The sequence below is a fragment of the Magnusiomyces paraingens genome (genome assembly GCF_902498895.1).
Source record: "Magnusiomyces paraingens strain CBS 517.90 genome assembly, contig: contig2, whole genome shotgun sequence".
NCBI classification, from domain to species: domain Eukaryota; kingdom Fungi; phylum Ascomycota; class Dipodascomycetes; order Dipodascales; family Dipodascaceae; genus Magnusiomyces; species Magnusiomyces paraingens.
This window is the reverse complement of record NW_022474068.1, coordinates 4731605-4750965: the sequence shown is the minus strand read 5'-3', so window position 1 is coordinate 4750965 and position 19361 is coordinate 4731605. Positions and strand designations below refer to the sequence as shown.

Sequence of the window (19361 nt, the reverse complement as noted above, 5' to 3'; positions counted from 1 at the left end):
ATTTTTAAAATGTGTGGCCTTTGGATTTTTTTTCTTTTCAAAAGGTTACCCTACGGCCAATAGCACAACTGCAAAAATTTTTTTTCACCACCAACTTTCCCATCCATCCATCACCACATTCGCCCTCCCCCAACCAACCAGCAGCAATGGTCAAGAGAATCGCCAAGTACGGCTTCAAGTCGGGTATCCTCCCTAAGCCACGTCAAATTGTTGAGCCCTATAAGACCCGTAAGGAGATCGAGGCTTTGGAAAAGGCCAACGTTGGTTTCCGTGATCCGGAACTCATCCCCAAGGGTGTCAAAGCCGCCGTGATTCCCCTCAAGCCCCGCGTGACCATCGATTCAATCATTGAAAAAAGTGCAAAGGAACCTACCCCTGGCGGAACAGCATCTAAGCGTGCACCCTGGCGTCAGGAACTTTCTGCCATGCGCCGCTCATTCCTTGTCCAATCTCTTCAGAACCAGGACCGTGCAGAACTGCGCGCAATGAAACTCCGCGAGAAGCGCGAGGCTCGCCAGGAAGCTGAGGACCTCAAGAAGGCCGACCCTGAACTCACTAAGCAGTCTGAGTCTACTCTCCTCACTCTTCCTACCATTGAATCCTTCCTCAACAACACACACCCATCTACTTCCAGCATAACAAGCATAAACGATGTTTCTCAGTTTGTCGTTCCTCGCACCCGCGCTGAACAAAAGCTTCTTAACACCCAGAGAAAGGCCAATTTGGTCCGCAAGCGTTTGGCCGAAACTGAGTCTCGTGCACGCTCCTTCCTCGAGCTTTACCAGAGCACATCTACTTTCATTACCACTGAGGAGGGTCTCAACGCTGCCATCGAGGCCGAGTTTGCTCAGCCTGACCATCCTGCTATGGGCGGTCGTTTTAGCGGTCGTTCCCAAGGGTTCTTTTCATCGTCTCTCCCCTTTTCCAACAACCCCTTTTCTGCCTTTGAGTCTTCTTCTACCCCATCTTCCGCCATTCTTTCTGCCCCAACATTTGCCAATGTGACTTCGGCCGGTGTTTCTGCACCAGGAACCTCTGTCCAACAGGAAAAGGTCTTGTCCGAGTCTGAAAAGGACTCTTTCCGCAGCACCATGGCTAAGCAACTCTATGGCGTCACCTCCAACTTTGCGCCGGGTCTTGCTGAAGTCGAGGACGCCATCTCCGGCGCTACCGTCCAGCACCACAAGATTCTTGCTGAGCTGCTCCAGGAACAGGAACGTCTCCAGTCCCAGGTCGACGCTGAGCGTGAATCGAAATAATAAAGGAAAAGCTGGTTCTTCTTGTCGTCCCTCCTCTTGTATAATTTTTTTTGTATGTACATAATAAAAGTCATGTGATTAGTATATTTAAAGAAAAAAAAAACTTGATTGTCGCAAACATCCTTCTTTTCCCAGACAATCACCAAAACCCCCAAAACACAACTTCAATCACTGCAAAGATATGCCCCCGGCAGCATCATCAGCAACATCCTCTTCTTCTTTACCAGTAGGCTGGTGGTCACGGCTTGAGCTTACTGCTGGCCAACGGCCACGTTTGGGGCCCGCCGAATCTGAGTTATTGGTTCAAAACAATGTCGGGCTTTATCAGGATAAACGTAAGGCGCCACTTTTCCCCAGCGGCCGTGTTTACTTGACGTCCAAGCGCATTTGCTACGTCGATTCTGCATGTCCTGCTGAGCGCTCCATTGAACTGGCATTATCAGATATCAAGGGTATTGAGTTTTACGGCGGGTTTATGCGTTCATCTCCCAAAATCACTCTTCGCATGGGTCGTGCTGACGAAAATACCCCACTGCGAGCAAGTAACAGCACTAGTTCAACTACAAATTCAAGCTCAGTACCATCACCGTCTCCATCTTCCATCTCGTTGCCATTAACTGCATCTCCTTTGACTGCTCGTCGAAGGAAACTCCCGTTTCATGAAGTTTCGTGGATTTGTCCCATTTGCTTTTTTGCAAACTCACTCCCCCGCGACTTTGAGTGGCCCACCCAAGAGCTACTGCCTAACGATATCGCTGCGCTTCGCGATCCGGAAGGCAACACAGGAATGCCTCCATGTTCTACATGTGGAATCAAGCCAGCCCGCAAAGTTATATTCCAAGCCATTGCTCAGATTCTCGGACCTACACGTTCTGGAACTGAAACACCGACGCTTGCTCCGCCAAAACAAACGTCACCACTAGCAGCAGCACCAGCACTAGCGCCGACACCACCACAACCGTCATCATCTGGGATCCCAGATCTAATGATGATGATTACCGATGACGATACAAACGGGTCGGCTCTGATACCCACAATGGCCGACACGGCTGTTGCAAAAACTGATCTACCTGTAAATGGTGACAATAATACTAATACTAATTCTAATAATAATGATGATAATGATGATAATGATGATAATGATGATGATGATGATGACGACGACGACGACGACGACAACGACGACGGGTTTGCATGTCCCAGATGTACCTTCATTAACCACCCCTCGCTCAACTTTTGCGAAATGTGTGGCGCACGGTTAGTTTCGGCACATATTCCACCACAGTTGAACCGCGTGCTTGTATCAGACCAGTCAACGGTCCCAAGTACCCAAACCATGGCGGCACGGCGGCCGTTTCAAAGTAGTAGTACCAGCACGGCATCTGCAGTACTGCAGTACGATGATGACGGGTACCTTGTGTCGTTGCTTGGAACAGATGCGCTCCCTGATTCGTTTGCAGAGCAGCAACAACAGCAAGTGGGTCAGCCGCTAGCATACAAGCTGAGTTTCCGGTCGGGTGGGGATAAACAATTCTATGACGTGCTAAAGCAACAGTTGGCCAAAATCAAGGTTGCAAAGCAGCAACAAGAAACTACTGAGAGACTTACATCATTTCCGTCAACATCTAGTACATCAGCAACACCTGGGAACTCAACGAGTGGTACGGCTCCACAGGTTTCCGACAAACTGGCTATGGGAATCCACGGGCTACAACTTTCGGTGGAGTCGCAGCGCGAACATAACCGACAGGTTCTAGGTGCTGGTCTTGAGGACCTTACAGAGCTTATGGCTCGAGCCCAAGATTTGATCAAGCTTGCAGATGACTATGCCCGGTTTTTGGAGCACACCCCAGCTTCATCATCGGAATCATTGGCAGCTGCACAAGAGGCTCGGCGCTCGCTTGCATACTCGACTCAAGCGCTGGGTCTCTCTTCAACAGTCGTCACGAAAGATATGGTTGCATCGGAGGATTCCAAATTATACTATGCGGAGCTTGCCAGACAAATTGCAGAATTTTTAATGGACCATAAACATTGGCACGCGAGCACGAATGACTTATACGAAGGCTCGACTAACGGCAGCACATTTCCGTACCAGCCGCAGAAAAATCAGGCAACTCAGCCTCACATTCAGGAGCATCAACATCAGCATCAACAACAACATCAACATCAACATCAACAACAACAACAACAACAGCAGCAGCATTATGCAAGTGTGCTGGAACGTGAGGGTGGCATTATTACGCTTTTTGACTTATTTGCAGTTTATAATCGTGCGCGCGGCGTCGCCCTCATCTCCCCAAAAGACTTGGCGTCGGCTTGTGCTCTATTTACGGACCTAGCGCTACCTGTGCGGCTCCGCTCCTTCCGTTCGGGACTCACTGTTGTCCAAGAGGCATACAAGACCCCAGAAGTCATTATGCGCAGCGTGCGTCGTTGGATGGTACAGCGCGGTGAAGAGGCTTGCAAAAATATAACTACCAAGAAGGAAGAGTACTTGGGATTTGAAGGGTCAGGAGTTACGGCTGTTGATGTATCTTCAAAGTTCCGTTGGAGTGTAATGATTGCAGCTGAGGAACTCGAACTTGCCGAAGAAAACGGTGAGTTGTGCAGAGATGACCAAGTTTCTGGTACAGTATTTTACGAAAACCTCTTTGAGTCTTTTAAATGGGACCCTAAGGATATTTTTAAAAGTAATGAAAAATAGACTTATCAATTGCCAATATAGGCTATACTTTATATTTATTTTATTTTTTTTCTTGTTTCCCTTAGTATATCGTAAAAAAAAGTTCATTTTTCTATCTTTGTTGCTGTTGCTGTTGCTGTTGCTGTTGCTGTTGCTGCTGCATCATCTGTTGCTGCTGTGCAAAACTAGGGACTGGAGGAGGGGACCCGTGACCACTAGCACCGTACCCGCTGGCACCGTAGCCTTCGACGCCGCCTCGGGAACCTGCCGATGGAGAACCAGCACTAGAACGAGATCGAGTGCGAGACAAAGAAGTTGATGATGGGCTTGAAGCCAAGCTAGACTGCTGTTGGTGATGATTATGCATCTCTACAGTTCCATGCTTGCCTGGCGTCAAGTTGTATAACGAAGATGATGCAGAGCTGGGAGTGTTAGTATGCTGGTTAGTATAATGTCCAGCCACTGGCGATGCGGCTGTAGGCAAGGGTGACGATATAGACTTGTGTACAGCGCCACTTGATGAGCTTGCAGAAGCAGAGCCAGTGGTGGGACTAGGCGAGAGACTAGCTCCCGATGCATTGGTATTAAGTTGAAAGACTGGCGACGACAATTGCGAGGGTACAGTCAGAGGGACGGGCGAGACGGCCGGCGCAGCGCCCGGATAAAGTAGTACCTGATCAGTCTGAACAACCGGGGTTAGGACGGCAGCAGATCCGACAGCACCCATGAGTTGGGGTTTGAGACGAGAGACTCCGGCAGATGAAGCACCTACCGAGCTATTGGCACTAGATGGGCCTGCGCTGCTACCGTTGCTATTACTGCCACCACCACCACTGCCCCCGTTATTTCTGCCAGTAACCCCAGTTATTGGTTCGGCGATAAAGCTGAGACCATCATGCTGGGAATAGTGTTGAGCCAAATTAACATGGCTGCTTTTAGGGTATGATGCCAACTCTTCTCCATTAGAGAAAATATTGGACCCATTTTGATTGTCCGAGGGGGCCAAGCTGCTACCATGATCCAATTCGGTACCAGCCAAAGGGGTGGCTGTCGTAGCCCCAGTAACTGCCACAGAAGAGGAAGAAGAAGAAGAAGAAGAAGAAGAAGGTACAGCAGCCCCCAGAAAATATCCATTTAAATTTGCATTAGAATTGAATGCGCTTGGAGCTGGGCTTGCAGAAGGGGTATATAAGTTAATATTGCTGTATTGCTGCTGCAAAAGCTCCATTTGCTGTCTCTGCTGAGAAGGAAGTTGCGAAGTCGGGGTGGATATGTAGCGTTGCGGCGTGGCTTGTCCCGGATAGGGAGACTCTGGCTGCAGAGACGAAGGTGAAGCTGCAGGAGGTGAAGAGGAACTTGTAGCATTACTGGCTGAATTTAAAGGAGGGGGCACTTGTTGGAAAGTTTGTTGCTGTTGTTGCTGTTGTTGCTGAACAGGGGGTTGAACTTGCTGCTGCTGCTGCTGCAATGGGGTATTAAAGGACTGTAAATTTAAGAGCTGTGAAATAATAAAGTTTCGTTCATCATTAAATGTCTCATCATCTTTTTTAGTAGGAGAATTGAGGGTTTTGAGAAACTCCACTAGCCGTGATTTATTTCGAAGTAAAATATCATGAACAGGTTTTGTCTTTTTAGGATTAGCCACAAAAATTTTAAAGATTTGAAAAGCTTCAAATCGCATAATTGGGCTCTTGTTGCGTAACAGCACCATGACAGCTCGGAGGTTAGTAGGATCCGAAATGTATGCCGTCATAAATGAATAGTTTGATCTTCGTCGAATCAGAGTGGAGACCAATTTTAGCGACTGTCGCTGGGTAACATAATTGTCTGAGGTCATAAGCATCATCATTTTTTGAATAAACCGCGCTTGATGGGCAGTCAAAAAGTCAGTTGCGGTTTTTAAATGAGTGCAAAGTGCGTCTGAGATGGTAGCAAAAGCGTCTGTTGCAATTTCAAACTGGGCGTTTGCAGCTGTATCAAACAAGGTCCAAAATACTTGTGACTTGAGGACTGCACGACACAAGACTTCATGCTTCATACAATCGCGCACAATAGTACCTGCAGTGAGACCAATATCAGGGTTCCCATAAGAAATCAGTAATGCGTCAAAGATTTTTGGTTTTGTTGCCAAATAATCCACAGTGGGAGAGTTACTACCAATCTGACGTCGAAGCATAGTAGAAAATACGACAATCACATCTTTGCGCGACTCGAATTCTAGCATTGGTAAATGGGTGATGAGTGAAAGAAACATGTCTGAAGAGTAAATTTCTTGAGCCAAAGCTGTGATTTGATCAGGTACTGGATCATTTTCTATAGTAATTAAGATATATTTAGTTAATTTTTTTTTTGAAAAGATTATTAAATAAAAAATTTTACATACCTTGATCTCCGCAGAGTAAAACGGTAATTTGGGCCAACATTTTAGTTGCTTCGTCGGTAAGCTGAAAAAAAAAAATTTGTTAAAGAATGAATATATACAAGTCAAATCATCAAGTAAATACCTTTTTTCTGTCAGTAACAGAGGCCGTATCTAGACGATGAAGCACATCGTTGAGAGACTTGACAATGTCTTGTGGAGTTTTGTGCTTGCTGCGATTGAATAGAAACGACATGATAATGATGATCCATGAAACGGAAAGAAAAGGTTAAAAAAAAAAAAAAAAAAAAAAAAAAAAAGAAAAAAAATCAATCAATGAAAAAAAAAAAAAAATTGAATAAAAGGGATTATATTTATATAATTGTTTTTATATAGGAAATGCAGTGTGAGATTTTGGGATTTTTTTTATTTTTAAATTTATTTTCTACTAGAGTAGTTGATAGATAGATAGATAGATAGATAGATAGAAAGAAAGAAAGAAAGAAAGAAAGAAGAAGTAGAAATAATTCGCGTTTTTCTGGGGAACCCAAAAAAAAAAAAAAAAAAAAAAAAGACAACAACCAGTGTGTTACAAGACTTGAAGGTTTTTTTTTTTTTTTTGTCTTATTACCAGGAATATGCCCATAAAAGTTGTAACAATTGTGGGAAGGTAAAAAAAAAAAAAAAAAAAAAATTGAGGTCCTCCCTTCTTCTAATTCTTCTAATCCTTCTAATTCTTCTAATTCTTCTTCTCCCACCCCCCTTGTATTCCCGTAGTAACGCAACTTTCATCCGTCAACAAGACTTACATGCTGCTTATGACATAATTCCTGACTAATTAACGAAAGATCTCTCTTTGTAACTTTTTTTTTTTCATATCAGCTAACAAGCAAAACCAGTTATTAAACCAAAGGCCTAATTAGGACCTCTGAAAAAAAAAAAAAAAAAAAAAAAGTAAACGGCTTCAGGGGTGAAATAAGGAATATTTTTATCAAATAACAAGTGTTGAAACCATTTATCAAAAAATAAAAAATAAAAAATAAAAACTCGTATTTTAAAAAAAAAAATAAATTTGAATATAAAAAGAAAATTCAATATTAATGACAACAAAAAAAAAAAAAATATTAAAAAAAAAAATAAAATATATTAAAAGACGCAACTGTTAAGTTTGCTCATTAAAGATATATTATAATTATTGTTCAATGGTGAAATATTTCTTACTTATAAGTAATTATAAGTAATTATTCTAACCGGCTAAGCAGATAATTAAATGGAGGTTATGGTTATATTGGAAAAAAAATAAATAATAAATAATAATAAATATTTTTTATTTAAATAAAAAATAAAAATATTAGTATGATATGATATGATATTATGATATGATATTTTTTGGATATCGGAATTGAATTCAATCATTCAATAATAATCCTGCTTAATAGGTTTATGTGTGCAATAAAAGTAATCTTTAAATAATCCTAACAAAGGTTATTTACATCTTTGAAATTCACATAACAACAGCGCTTGGATATCATCCAAATATACATTTTCTTTTCCAAACATGCTTTTTTTTTTTTTTTTAAAAAAACAATTAACAATTAATTGTTCAATTCATTATTCTCTCTCTACCTAAAACACGTAGAGATTTTCTTCAAAAGTTAACTTCACCTAAAGAGCTTTTCCTGGAAGCTTTAGCTAAAGTGGAACAAACAAATAAATAATAATAATAAAAAAAAAAGCAAGTAAATCAAAAAAAAAAAAAAAAAAAAAAAACCTGCTTAATCTCTTATTATGCATGTAAAGTTTGTATTAAATAATAGAAAAATATAACTTATGGCCTAAATTAAAATCATTTTCTGAAATGGTTTTACTGCAGTATATATAATACTACATAACTTGTTCAAGTTTTTTCAAGATATTTTTTTTTTTTTGTTGCACTGTTAATTCATTGTTTTACTTTGCACCTAAATTTCATTGAATTGGAATTTTAACCTCTATTGGAACTATACGTTCTTTTAATAGTTTTATCATATTTGTTTTTGTTTTTGTTTTTGTTGTTTTTTCTTTTTCTTTTTCTTTTTTTAAAGCTATAAATCTTCAAAAAAAAGTAAAATATTTCCGGTTTCCTAAGTAAGCTAGAACGACAAACAACAGAAATGATCTGCTATTCTTTCCATTGAAGATCTTAGTCTGTTTGAACTTCTAGAATGGTTCCCATACTATATATATATATATATATATATTAAGTAGATCAAATTGTGCCCAACTTTTTGTTTTTCATAGATTTAAATTCATGCCTATATTTATACTAGTTATCAATAATGAAATACTCCAAAAAGAAAAATCTACTAACTCGATTTTAACAATAATAATAAGGCTCATCAAATTCATATATGTATATAGATCTTTTTCATATATAAAAAAAAAAAAGATCTTGCTAAAATCTTCTAATATATACACATTTTGTCTCATTGTAAATTAATACTGCTTTTTTTTTTACCCCTTGTTCATTATTATTCATGCGTTTCTTTAATCGCAACTTTTTTTTTGTGTGTCCCTTGAACTTTCTCGTTTAATGAGACTTTAATTCTGGGGTATCCATTATGTAGGCTATTGCTTCCGTTTTTTTTTTTTTTTTTTTTCTTTTTTTTCCTTTGCTGATCATTCTTATCAATTAGTTTCTTCTAAAAAGTGTTAAAGAAACCGTTTTCAAATTTATTGTAATGATAAACATCATTCTTGCACGAGATTAATTCATAATTAAAAAAAAAAAAAAAGATATTTGCATGAATCATGGAGAAAAATTGGTATTTCCTCTTACCTAAATGAATGAATGAAAATATTAAACAAACAAACAAACTTCTTTAAATTAGATTCAAAGCCTTACTAGGCTAGCCAATTTCAAGTTATCTTTTAACGAGATATTAAATTAAAAGAAATAAAAAAAAATACTAGAATGTTGAAAAGGTATATATTTAAAGAGTTCCCCGACTTGCCATTTAAAATTAAAAGGAATAATTTATCTTTAGGTAACCTGACTTTTAACCAAAGTATATAAAAACAAAAAACTCCATTCTCATGATATAATCACTTCATTTTTGCCCAAAATGAGCAGTATATTTAAACGGGTCTTTTTTTCTTCAAATGAACAAGAAAACACAAACTGCCACTCTTTCGACAATCAAAATATCGAGACCAAGCTGTTAAAGGGGAAGGTAAGAAAGTTAATTTGTTTCTTTTTTTTTTTTTTTTTTTTTTTTTTTTTTTGAAATACAAACTAACAAAAAATATTAAAAAAAAACAGATTTCATATCCTACACTTATACAATCCAGTAGAGGAGAATCTCTTAATAACATTAAGCACTTGGTTCCAGGAGAATTTCAAAAATCTAAGCCAGATTTAAAAAGCAGTAACTTCCATGGGAATAGTTTTACAATTGATGAAACTTGTTCAAACTCTACAATTATTCAATCACGAGAGCATCTTCTTATTAATACTTCATTTCCTCCAGTAAAAAGCCCTGCACTTCATTTTGGATTTGAAGAAGATGACGAGAACGACTCCTTTCAAAGTAGTAATGAGGATACTACAGACTATCACACTCCAATTAATCAACAGTTTTTGTTAAATAGTTCAGGCAATGCCCTCACTCCAATTTCTTCTAAAAAACTTCCTGAACATAAAGAAAGTATCGACCCAAACACTAAATCACCTTCAACATCTGAACGCCGAAGATCTTCGTTACCTTCTTTATTTGATGATCCCTTAATTCAAACAGATAAGTGGATTAAAAGAAACTCCACCCACACCATAAACTGCACAAATACTTTGAATGACAAGAGCGGGTCTAATACTTATAAGCTTATCAAACTTGAATCACCCCTCAAGTCCCTCTTCGAAGACACTTATTTCCCCCATTCTCGTTCAAATTTACTTCCTCCTACAGATGTCCCCAAATCTGTGACTCCTAGAACCATTTTGACTTCAGAATCAGATTCAAGCGCTAATTTCTTTGACTTATCTCCAGATATGACCCAGTCGTCATTTCTTACAAATACTACTGAGTATCATACAGCACCCGCAAATATGCTTCTATCTATTGAAACTTCTACTTTAAAAAACTTGCCTTTAAACTCATCCACACCACCGCCATTACTATCTAATTCAACTTATGAAATTGCACAATCACTTTATTATGGTACAAACCCTACTATCCCTCATATTGAAACAGCGTCATGGCTGGGAGATGTAGGAGAATCAAAGGCTGCAGTTCTTAAAGAATACATGTCATTTTTTGATTTTTCAGACTTTTCTATTCTCTATTCTATGCGCACTCTATGCGAAAAACTTTACATGAAAGCTGAGTCACAACAGCTCGACCGTATCGTGGACGCCTTTTCAGAGCGGTGGTGCGAATGCAACCCAAACCATAAGCTTAAATCCGTTTCAGCAGTTTACACTTTGGCTTACTCAATCCTTTTACTTAATACCGATCATCATTCAGAAACTAATCAAGGTGTTAAAAAAATGCAAAGGTCACAATATATCCAATCAACTTTAGAAGCAATGAAAAATCTTGTCTTGGCAGAAGAAAAGCAAACCAAGTCACTCAATAAAGGTACTTATTTAAAAAAAGAATTAAGTTAAATTTGTTTTTTTTTTTTTTCCAATCTTATTTTTTTACTAATTTTTTTTTAATGTAGGAAGCCTCCAATCTTCAGACCAAGCAATGAAAATCCGTCGGACTCTTTCTGTCAACTCTCGCAAAGAGTATCCCTCCCGACCTACAGTTTCCAAATCAGACAACTTAGCTTTGGTCAATGACGACACCAATTATAGTCAAAAAGAATGGGAATCAATTGTAGGTGGGATTTTGAAAAATATTTATAACTCGGTCGATGTGAGTCCCTTGATTTTGGCTCCAGGTAAAGGTGCTAATACAAATTCAAGTAATGCCTCCAATACCACAGACTTGTCCAACAATTTGGGCTTGGGAACTAGCTTATTGCGTCCAAAAACTTCAAACAGTCGCAGAAACAGTTGGATGGCCTCCTCAGAATCTTGGTCGGATTATGATTATTCAGATGCCATTGCCAATAATAACCCATTTCCCACTCCAGATAATGATTTCAATGCAGGAACAAACAAACAGAGATCAACAAAAGAGCATACGATTGGATTTGCAGGTGCACTATGGAGTTCCATACAACGCGATGAACAAGAAAAGGCTAAAAGAAATGCAACACATATGCGATCTTCATCTATACCCGAAGATATTGAGCAGCATGGTTCTCTCTCAAATAGCGTATCTTTTGGTTCTACTATATCTCCTACAAATACAAGGTCTTCTGGAACAGCAAATACAACAATGTCTTCTTCAGTGTCTTGTAAATCATCTCTTTCTTCCATCAATGAAAACTCTCTGCAATTTAATCATTCAAAGATTGAGAGCAAACCTTCTACACCGGAACTCAGAGAACAATTTGGTGGAATAATGCGCTTCAACCCTTCTACAAATAAAAACTCAGCATCTACACTATCACTTCCAACTGCAATGAATGTTCCATCATCAATGATACGCAACGATAGTTATGGTCTTGATACGCGTTATAAAATTATCAATGAGTTCCCTACATCTAGCGTGAACCCCCATAGCTTTTCAGCATTTGCGCCGTTTGCAGAATCTACAATCTTGCCTAGTTCAAGCTCTGAAATATTTAGTATTTATGAGAGCATAGAACAACCTTCTCAAGAACCTGCCAAAAAAGAAATCAGGGAAGAAGATCTGCTACTTCACGGTGCTCCATGGGGGAAAGAAGGATTACTAGAAATACAAGTTTACATGGACAACACTGACAAGAAATTCAGACAAGGAGGAAACATCAATTCCAGCAGTGGATCCAGTAGCAATGGATCAAACAAAAGTAATTGGTCTAGGGTATTTGTTGTTGTTCAGCAAGGGTATTTGCGAATGTTTCGTTTTGATAAAACTGATCATAAAGGCTCTGGAAACTTATCATCTCTTTCAAAATCTAAGCGGCATGGGTTTGGCGACTTTTGGCGACGAAAAATGGCTGATAAGGGTAGCATGAGTTCTCTTTCAGATACTGAAAGCAATAACCAACCCAAGCGAAAAACACACCGTCATCGTCACAGCACTTCCAGAACTCCCAAAAGCCAATCCAATAATTATAATGGCCTAGGAAAGCACCATGAAGAAGTGAAGCAAGTTGGAAGCGGGAACTGGCTTGAAAATGCAACAATGACAGATAGCATTTCACTTTGTCATACAATAGCCCAGATAGTCCACACTGATCTTGATGGAAATGACATTCTTGATATGCTCCCCAAAGGTATTATAAGTAAAGGTAAAAAGCCCGGGAATGGATCAAGCAACAATCACTCTGGGTATAACAGTAGTAGCAATAACAGTTTTACCAATTTAGATGTCTTTAGCAATAGCAGTTCCAGCTTAGGCAATCGGGACGAAAGCAAAAAGTGGGCTCTGTTAATGCCAAATAAAGGTGTGCTATTGTTTAATGCGGGGACAAAGGAAATTGCAGAAGAGTTTGTGTACTCATGTAATTATTGGGCTGCCCGGGTCTCCAAAGAACCTTTGCTAGAGGCCGTCAGTTCTAGTGAGTATGGTTGGGATAAGCCCATAAATACTATATTTCATACCCCGAGAGGATCAAAACCCGGACACTCTCCAAGTAAATCTTATGGTGATGCATCCTGTCTTTCTCGGTCCGGTTCTTCAACACGAGAAACACTTTCACACAAAAAGTCACTTCCGTCTCTTCAATTTATTTCCAAACATAGTAGGATTGGTGTCAAGTCCTTAAACTCTTCCGCATCAAGTATCCATAGTTCTAATGGCGGGAATGGTACCCACCAATCACCCAATTTTGATCATCCCGACATTGTGGCGCAATTTAATAGCTTTATTTTGGGATCTGCACACAAAAAGCTCATGACATTAGGGCTTGTTGACGCTGCAAAGGTTTTGTACAATTTCCCACTATCAACAACACCCGTTGCCTCGGATTTTGCAACCTCATCTAATGATGAATCTGAACAAATGGTTTTGCCACGATTGCGCACTGAATCGGAAGCCGCAAGCGCAGCCACAGCAGAATATGCCCGCTATATGACGACTAAATCAACACCTCTAGCGCACCATCCATCGTTTCAACGACAGTTTGTGCAAGATCGCTTGAAACAGCTTAATTCATACACAACCACAGGTGGATTGGTGGTCATTTACAGCGGCTCGCGATACTTTTTGACCACAAGCTCAAGTGATGTGTTGATGATAAACAACGAGCGAATAAACCTGAGCAAGTGGAGTGCACCTATGGCGTCTCTAATTATGTCTGGACTCAGTGAACAGGCTCAAATTGACGTGCTTAATCGTTACTCCAAGACTATTGAAGAAGCCTACCACAGTCATATTGCTGTTGGAGCATTACTGGGAGGAGCCTATAAAAACCAAACGTCACTACCCGTGATGCCTCTTGTATTTGGCAATTGGGAAGACAAGTTTACATACTTGCTTAAGGAAATGATGAAGTATAGTATTTATATAACGACACTGCAAATGGCCGCCGGGGACAAAAAACGATTAGGACGGAACCTTCAGATATAAAAAAAAAATTGTATAGACGTTGAAAGTAATTTTAGTGTTGAAGTTTTGTGAGATTCGCAACGATATACCAGTTGTGGCCGGGACACACATTTGGGATTAGATCGGGTCTTTTGCTCGGAGATAGGCGCTAAACGTTACGTACATGTGGCGACATTTTTGTATTGTGTGGCCACACAATGGCGTGTGTTTTTGTGCTCACAAATTAAAAAAAAAAAAAAAGCTTAAGCCTCGTCATTGTGGGTCAATATTTGCTCAGCAAGATCGGTTTTTGTTACTCAATTTGGAAAATTGAGGCGATATGAGCAGATTCCATTGCTCCAGAATATAAATAACCATATTCCCACCTAACAACTTGGTCGGATTGCTCTTGAAACAGGCCACAATTTTTTTTTTCCAATTCTAATATAAATATACACAAAAGTCCATTAAAAATGCATAAAAAAAACAGAAAATAAAACTAAATAAAACAAAAACAACATAATCACATTACAATTCATTCATCATTAACATTATTTCAGCAACGTGCTTAAGTTAGCGCAATATCCCAGCCAATCTCTTGCATCACATCAGGCCAATCTCGCTTTTCTTTCCAGCATCGTTCAACCATTTTACGTGCAACTGATGTTTGCTCAACACCAAACCGGTCCATTCCCTTGAGCCGCAGCCAGTATTTTTTCCGAGTTTCTTGGTCATGCTCCAATACTTCGCAAGCAATGGTGAAAACAGGGAAACTCATGCAAGCTTCAACAGGGGAACCAAGAGGTATATGACGAGTCAGCAGCTTGGTGTTGTGTTTAACGATATTCTGAACCATTGGCGAATACGAAGGAAGATTCATCACACGACGGTACAAATGAAGAATGGCAGCATAACAGAAAGTGGTATTCATAATAGATAACTGCGAGTGTGCCTGAACTGATGCCGGAAGCTGCGACACTGCTGGCATAACATCCTCAGTCTTTTTTAATGCAATATTAAGCTTTTCCAAACTTTCAGCAGAAAAAACAAACTCATTCGGATTATTTAGCAGTGAATTGTTTTGAACTGTCGCTGATACTGAAGTTTCAACCTGTTTAGGAACGGTATTCCCAAATATGGAAGTATAATCAAATGCATCAGCGTTGGTGGGGTAATTGTTATTAGTAATAGGTGAGTCCTTGTTGTTTGTTGGTGAGCTTGAGTTTGAAGATGGTGAAGATGAGTTTGAGTCGCGGCGTTTGCGTTCCATTATTCCAATAGCATTGGTAATGTATTGTTTACGTCGAAGTTCATATGCTTCACATAATGACAAGAGAATATCAGAAAGTTCTAAGGCTTCTGATTTTAGACTCTGATCATCATTCTTCCAAACCCTAATGTACTCTGAGTTCTCTTCAGTTGCATTAGGATTGTTACTGAGAAACATCTTCAAGCTTTCAGTTAACCGCTGTCTCTGACGTACTAAGGAACTGATTTTGGAGAAGAGAGGTAGTACATCAAGATCAATACCCAAAAGGAAATCTACTTTTATACCATAATGACGTGCACTAACATCCAAAATCTCACCATCAGACTGGATAGCTTCTGGAGTTTGAGGTTGAGTAGGTGGTAATGACCGCGAGTGTTGAATTTCCTCAAGAGAACGTTGCTTAATTCTTGCAATATGCCAGTCATGTAATCCCCAAAGCTGGGCCATGTCTTCACTAGTCGTAAGAAATGCCGAGGCTTTGAAGGATGACAAAGAGCCAATAACATCAAGATAAGCGAACCATCGGACCAAGAAGAAAGAAACATTAGTTTCGTCAATATCTGATCTTAATACACCAAGGGGTTTAGGACCAATAACGTTGCTTGAAATGGTTTCATTAAGTGATAATTTGGGACTAGTGCTTGGGAAAGAATGTTGAGGAGTTGAGGAATTTGTACCAGAACTCGAAGATTTGGTAAAGTCAAAGGAAAAGTAGCTCTTTTCCATAAGAGATTGAGCAAAATCTCTAGCAATCACAATATCGCGAGCACCATGCATATGTGTCTTCCAGGAGTTACGACCACCAGACGTTAAGATTTCAAATGATGTTAGCAGAATGGCTGTTGTCAGAGTAGTATCACTTTTAGCTTCAGTTTCATTTTCCAGACATCTGATGAAACCTTGAAACACGCGTGCCAAAAGTCTAGAGATAACTTGCTTGGGTATTTCCATTCGTAAGAAACGTGCACGGTGGTGTGCAGAAAAGGCCAACAGTAAAGCCAAAAGATGAGGGGTTTGAAGAGCCATGGCTGGTAAGATAGTCTTGAAGGGGTTTTGTGGATAGATGATGGGTGCAGGGACAAGTATATCTGCTGTCACATAAACATAATGATGGAAGAGATCTCGATAAGTAGGGACTGCCAGCAGTAAATCGGGAAGTGGTTCCAATGAGCGGGGAATAGTGTCATAATGATTGTCAGAATAAGGATTGAGTTCAGGTGAATCGTAGTTGGCAGGAGACTCCTCTGTAGACGAAGGAGTGTTTGAGTAGCCAGAATCACGAAGTGGTAATTGAATGAGAGAAGAATATTCAAAATTGGTAGACTGCAGAGCAGCAAGGTCTGTTTCAAAATCGTCAATAGTGGAAAGATCGAATTCCTTAAGGTCAAGAGGAGAACTGATTGTAAGTTGCTTATCATCTGTTAAGGAAACAGTAAAAGATTGACCGGTAGCTTGAATGTTAAGGTTGTCACCTGAATCTGGGCGGCTATTCTTTAAATCAAAAGAAAAGTTCAGGTCGCTTAAGTTGGTGAAGGATAGTGGATGAGGGGTAGCAGTCAAATTATCAAAAAGCATATTATTGTTTGTAATTTCTGTTGGTGCGGCATTTTCAACATTGACAGCTGAACCAGAGTCATTAATATTAGACACCAGGTCCAACAAGTTGTCTGGTTTGGGAGAAGTGACTGCAGAAGGAACCTCCGAGTTAGATACCGTTGAAGGTTCAGAAGATTTCTGCTTTTCATTATCAGTAAACAATTTATTGTCATTAGCAGAAACAAATTCAGTTTCACGGGAACCACGTCGAGAAGAAGGAGGGGTGCTAAGTGCATCAATTTCGTCGATTTTTGTAGTTGTGTAAAAAATGTCGGGTTTCTCCATTATGAATGACTCAATAGTGACTGGTTGCTGAAAAGGAGAAGGTTTAAAAACTTGGGAGATGTTTCTGATAGATGCTGGCATAGAGGTGTCCCCAAACCCGGAAAATATCATATCGTCAATGTCATCTTGATCTGCTAACTTGATGGCAGCCTTCTGACCGGACACCAATGCGGTATACTGGTCGGATGTGTCAACGCGAGGTTTCTTGTAAGGTCGACCACCCCAGGATAGTTTGATGGAATAGTCACAGGTGGTATTGGTCTTGGTACAATTTTTGCAAGTAGGTTTGGCTTCATCGCACTATTCTTATTGTTAGCAACATATTGAAAAGAGTGAAAATGAGTACAATGAGTACAATGAGTATTTATTTACCTTTATTTTTAATCTTTTGCCTAAAGTATTAATGAAAATTGTTAGTAGGAGTAGATGATTTCTAATGAAACAAAAAAAAACATACAATTATGGCAGCCATTTCTACTACGTCTTTTGATAACTTTTCCTTCAACCTAAATACAGTTAGTTAATGATAATAAAAAAGAAATATAAGTAACATACCTTACGTCTAGGCATTTGTTGTTGAAAAATTTTTTCAAAAAAAAAAAATCCAAAGAGCGTTTGAATAGCGGGGACGGTAGGATAAATATAAAAAAAAGCCACAAAAAACCAAAAAGGCTAGTTAAGTAGAAGAAAAAAGAATTGTATGAAATATTAGGGAAAAAATTGAGATTGACTTTATTTCTTATATTTAAAAAATGGTGAGATCAAAAAAAGAAAATTAAAGATCAAAATCTTTTTTCAAAATTAAAAGGGAAAAATAGGAAATGTATTCAACCGTTAAATAATGAAACAAAAAAAAGAATGTGTAGGAAGAAAGAGGGTTTTTTAAAAAAAAAAAAATTAAAATAAAATTAAAAAAAAAAAAAGGGCAGGCCTACTACTATTTAAGCTAAATTAATGCAAGTATCTCGTGAGTAACGGTGGTGGGTTGGGGTTAAATCCATCTTGCTCTCAAATCTCAATGACAGTTACCAACATTACTACTTAAAGTACGTAAGTCACCATTTTAGACCGAGCATTTTTCCTATCGTGGATACCCATCTTCGGAGCGGAATCTAGTAATAAATAAGAGATAGTGAATAAGGGTTCTTTGTAATTTGTTTCTATTTTTTTTTTCTTTTTTCTCTCTTTTTTTGCGGGGAGGCTTCGGCTATGTAACTTCGAAATCATTGGAGGGTTTCAAAATATACAGTAGGTCCATGAAAGACTGGCACCATTTCAATTAAGTTAAATATAATCATCATTATAAACTATATAGTTAACCGGCAAAATGAAACCGTTGACCTTCTTGTCTGAAATTTCAGAAAGAGAATGCTACATTTTGAAAAGAATTGAAAGAATAGGGAACACTAAATTATATGGGTAACATATATATTTATAGATGCCTCAGATTCATTAAAACATTTTGTCAATGATGTTCATTGTTTACAAAAAAGATTCTCTGTCAGATCCACAAAAGGCTCCTTGATATCATGATATTAATTACTGAATTACTGATCCGTAGTGTCGGTGGTGCACCAACAAGATGTAAATATTAGTCACAAAATACTTTAGGATAAAATTCCGCAGAAAAATCTACTATCAGAAAGATAAGTTGGGTAGTTTACACCATCGCGGGGAACTATCGAAAATTTCTTGACCGGGCTATGAACTTTGGAATGAGAAAACGTGTCACGTCAAGCTGATAGATAAATAAAGATTTCATTTAAAGTTTGTCGTATCGTTATCAATGATATATCAGTTGTTTTTTTTTTTTTTTTTTTTTTTAATAATGTCATTTTCTATATATACTAGTTCTTGTTCAATTTATATTGTCGGCACAGTCGGAGCCATGAACGAGGCTCCAGTTTTTCCTATTTTGGGTCCGATGACTGGCTCAAAACCCTACCGATAGCGCTGAGGCAGCAGCCGCCCCTTTCTGATTAAAAAAAATAAAATTGTCGTTAGGGAAACGGCAGTTGTAAACGTTGTTTGCTGGACTAAAGCACACCGGTGGCTTATGTAATTTATTTTAATTGTCGTGGTCCAAAAAAAAAAAAAAATTACATAAAAAGAAATTTTAAATAGGATCTCACACTGACATTCTCCTGAAAACCTCATTGTAACAAAAGTCATTGTAACATTTATGTAACAAAATCTACTGTTTATGTTCCTTTTGTTCTCGTCCAAAAATAATTAAATCCAACGTCATTTTGTCAGATCACGATAATATAAAATATAGACATATCTTTAAAAAGTAACAAAA

The 19361-nt window shown here is 38.8% G+C and overlaps 5 protein-coding genes across 5 annotated transcripts; 3 read left to right on the top strand and 2 right to left on the bottom strand.

Annotated features, from left to right (window-relative positions):
• Positions 1 to 146: 146 nt before the first annotated feature.
• On the top strand, positions 147 to 1259 carry SAPINGB_P003236 (uncharacterized protein; the record flags this gene model as incomplete). Its single annotated transcript, XM_031997954.1, has 1 exon — positions 147 to 1259. One exon carries the CDS (start codon positions 147 to 149, stop codon positions 1257 to 1259), a length of 1113 nt encoding a protein of 370 aa, XP_031853845.1.
• A 181-nt stretch (positions 1260 to 1440) lies between these two features.
• On the top strand, positions 1441 to 3966 carry SAPINGB_P003235 (uncharacterized protein; the record flags this gene model as incomplete). The annotated part of the gene is made up of 1 exon (XM_031997953.1): positions 1441 to 3966. The coding sequence occupies one exon, from the start codon at positions 1441 to 1443 to the stop codon at positions 3964 to 3966; it is 2526 nt and encodes an 841-aa protein (XP_031853844.1).
• A 91-nt stretch (positions 3967 to 4057) lies between these two features.
• SAPINGB_P003234 (uncharacterized protein) lies at positions 4058 to 6560 on the bottom strand (the record flags this gene model as incomplete). Its single annotated transcript, XM_031997952.1, has 3 exons — positions 4058 to 6258; positions 6329 to 6389; positions 6450 to 6560. The coding sequence occupies 3 exons, from the start codon at positions 6558 to 6560 to the stop codon at positions 4058 to 4060; spliced, it is 2373 nt and encodes a 790-aa protein (XP_031853843.1).
• A 2848-nt stretch (positions 6561 to 9408) lies between these two features.
• On the top strand, positions 9409 to 13950 carry SAPINGB_P003233 (uncharacterized protein; the record flags this gene model as incomplete). Its single annotated transcript, XM_031997951.1, has 3 exons — positions 9409 to 9516; positions 9606 to 10920; positions 11006 to 13950. The coding sequence occupies 3 exons, from the start codon at positions 9409 to 9411 to the stop codon at positions 13948 to 13950; spliced, it is 4368 nt and encodes a 1455-aa protein (XP_031853842.1).
• Positions 13951 to 14476: 526 nt separating this feature from the next.
• On the bottom strand, positions 14477 to 17629 carry SAPINGB_P003232 (uncharacterized protein; the record flags this gene model as incomplete). The annotated part of the gene is made up of 4 exons (XM_031997950.1): positions 14477 to 17359; positions 17432 to 17451; positions 17517 to 17565; positions 17615 to 17629. 4 exons carry the CDS (start codon positions 17627 to 17629, stop codon positions 14477 to 14479), a joined length of 2967 nt encoding a protein of 988 aa, XP_031853841.1.
• Positions 17630 to 19361: the final 1732 nt, after the last annotated feature.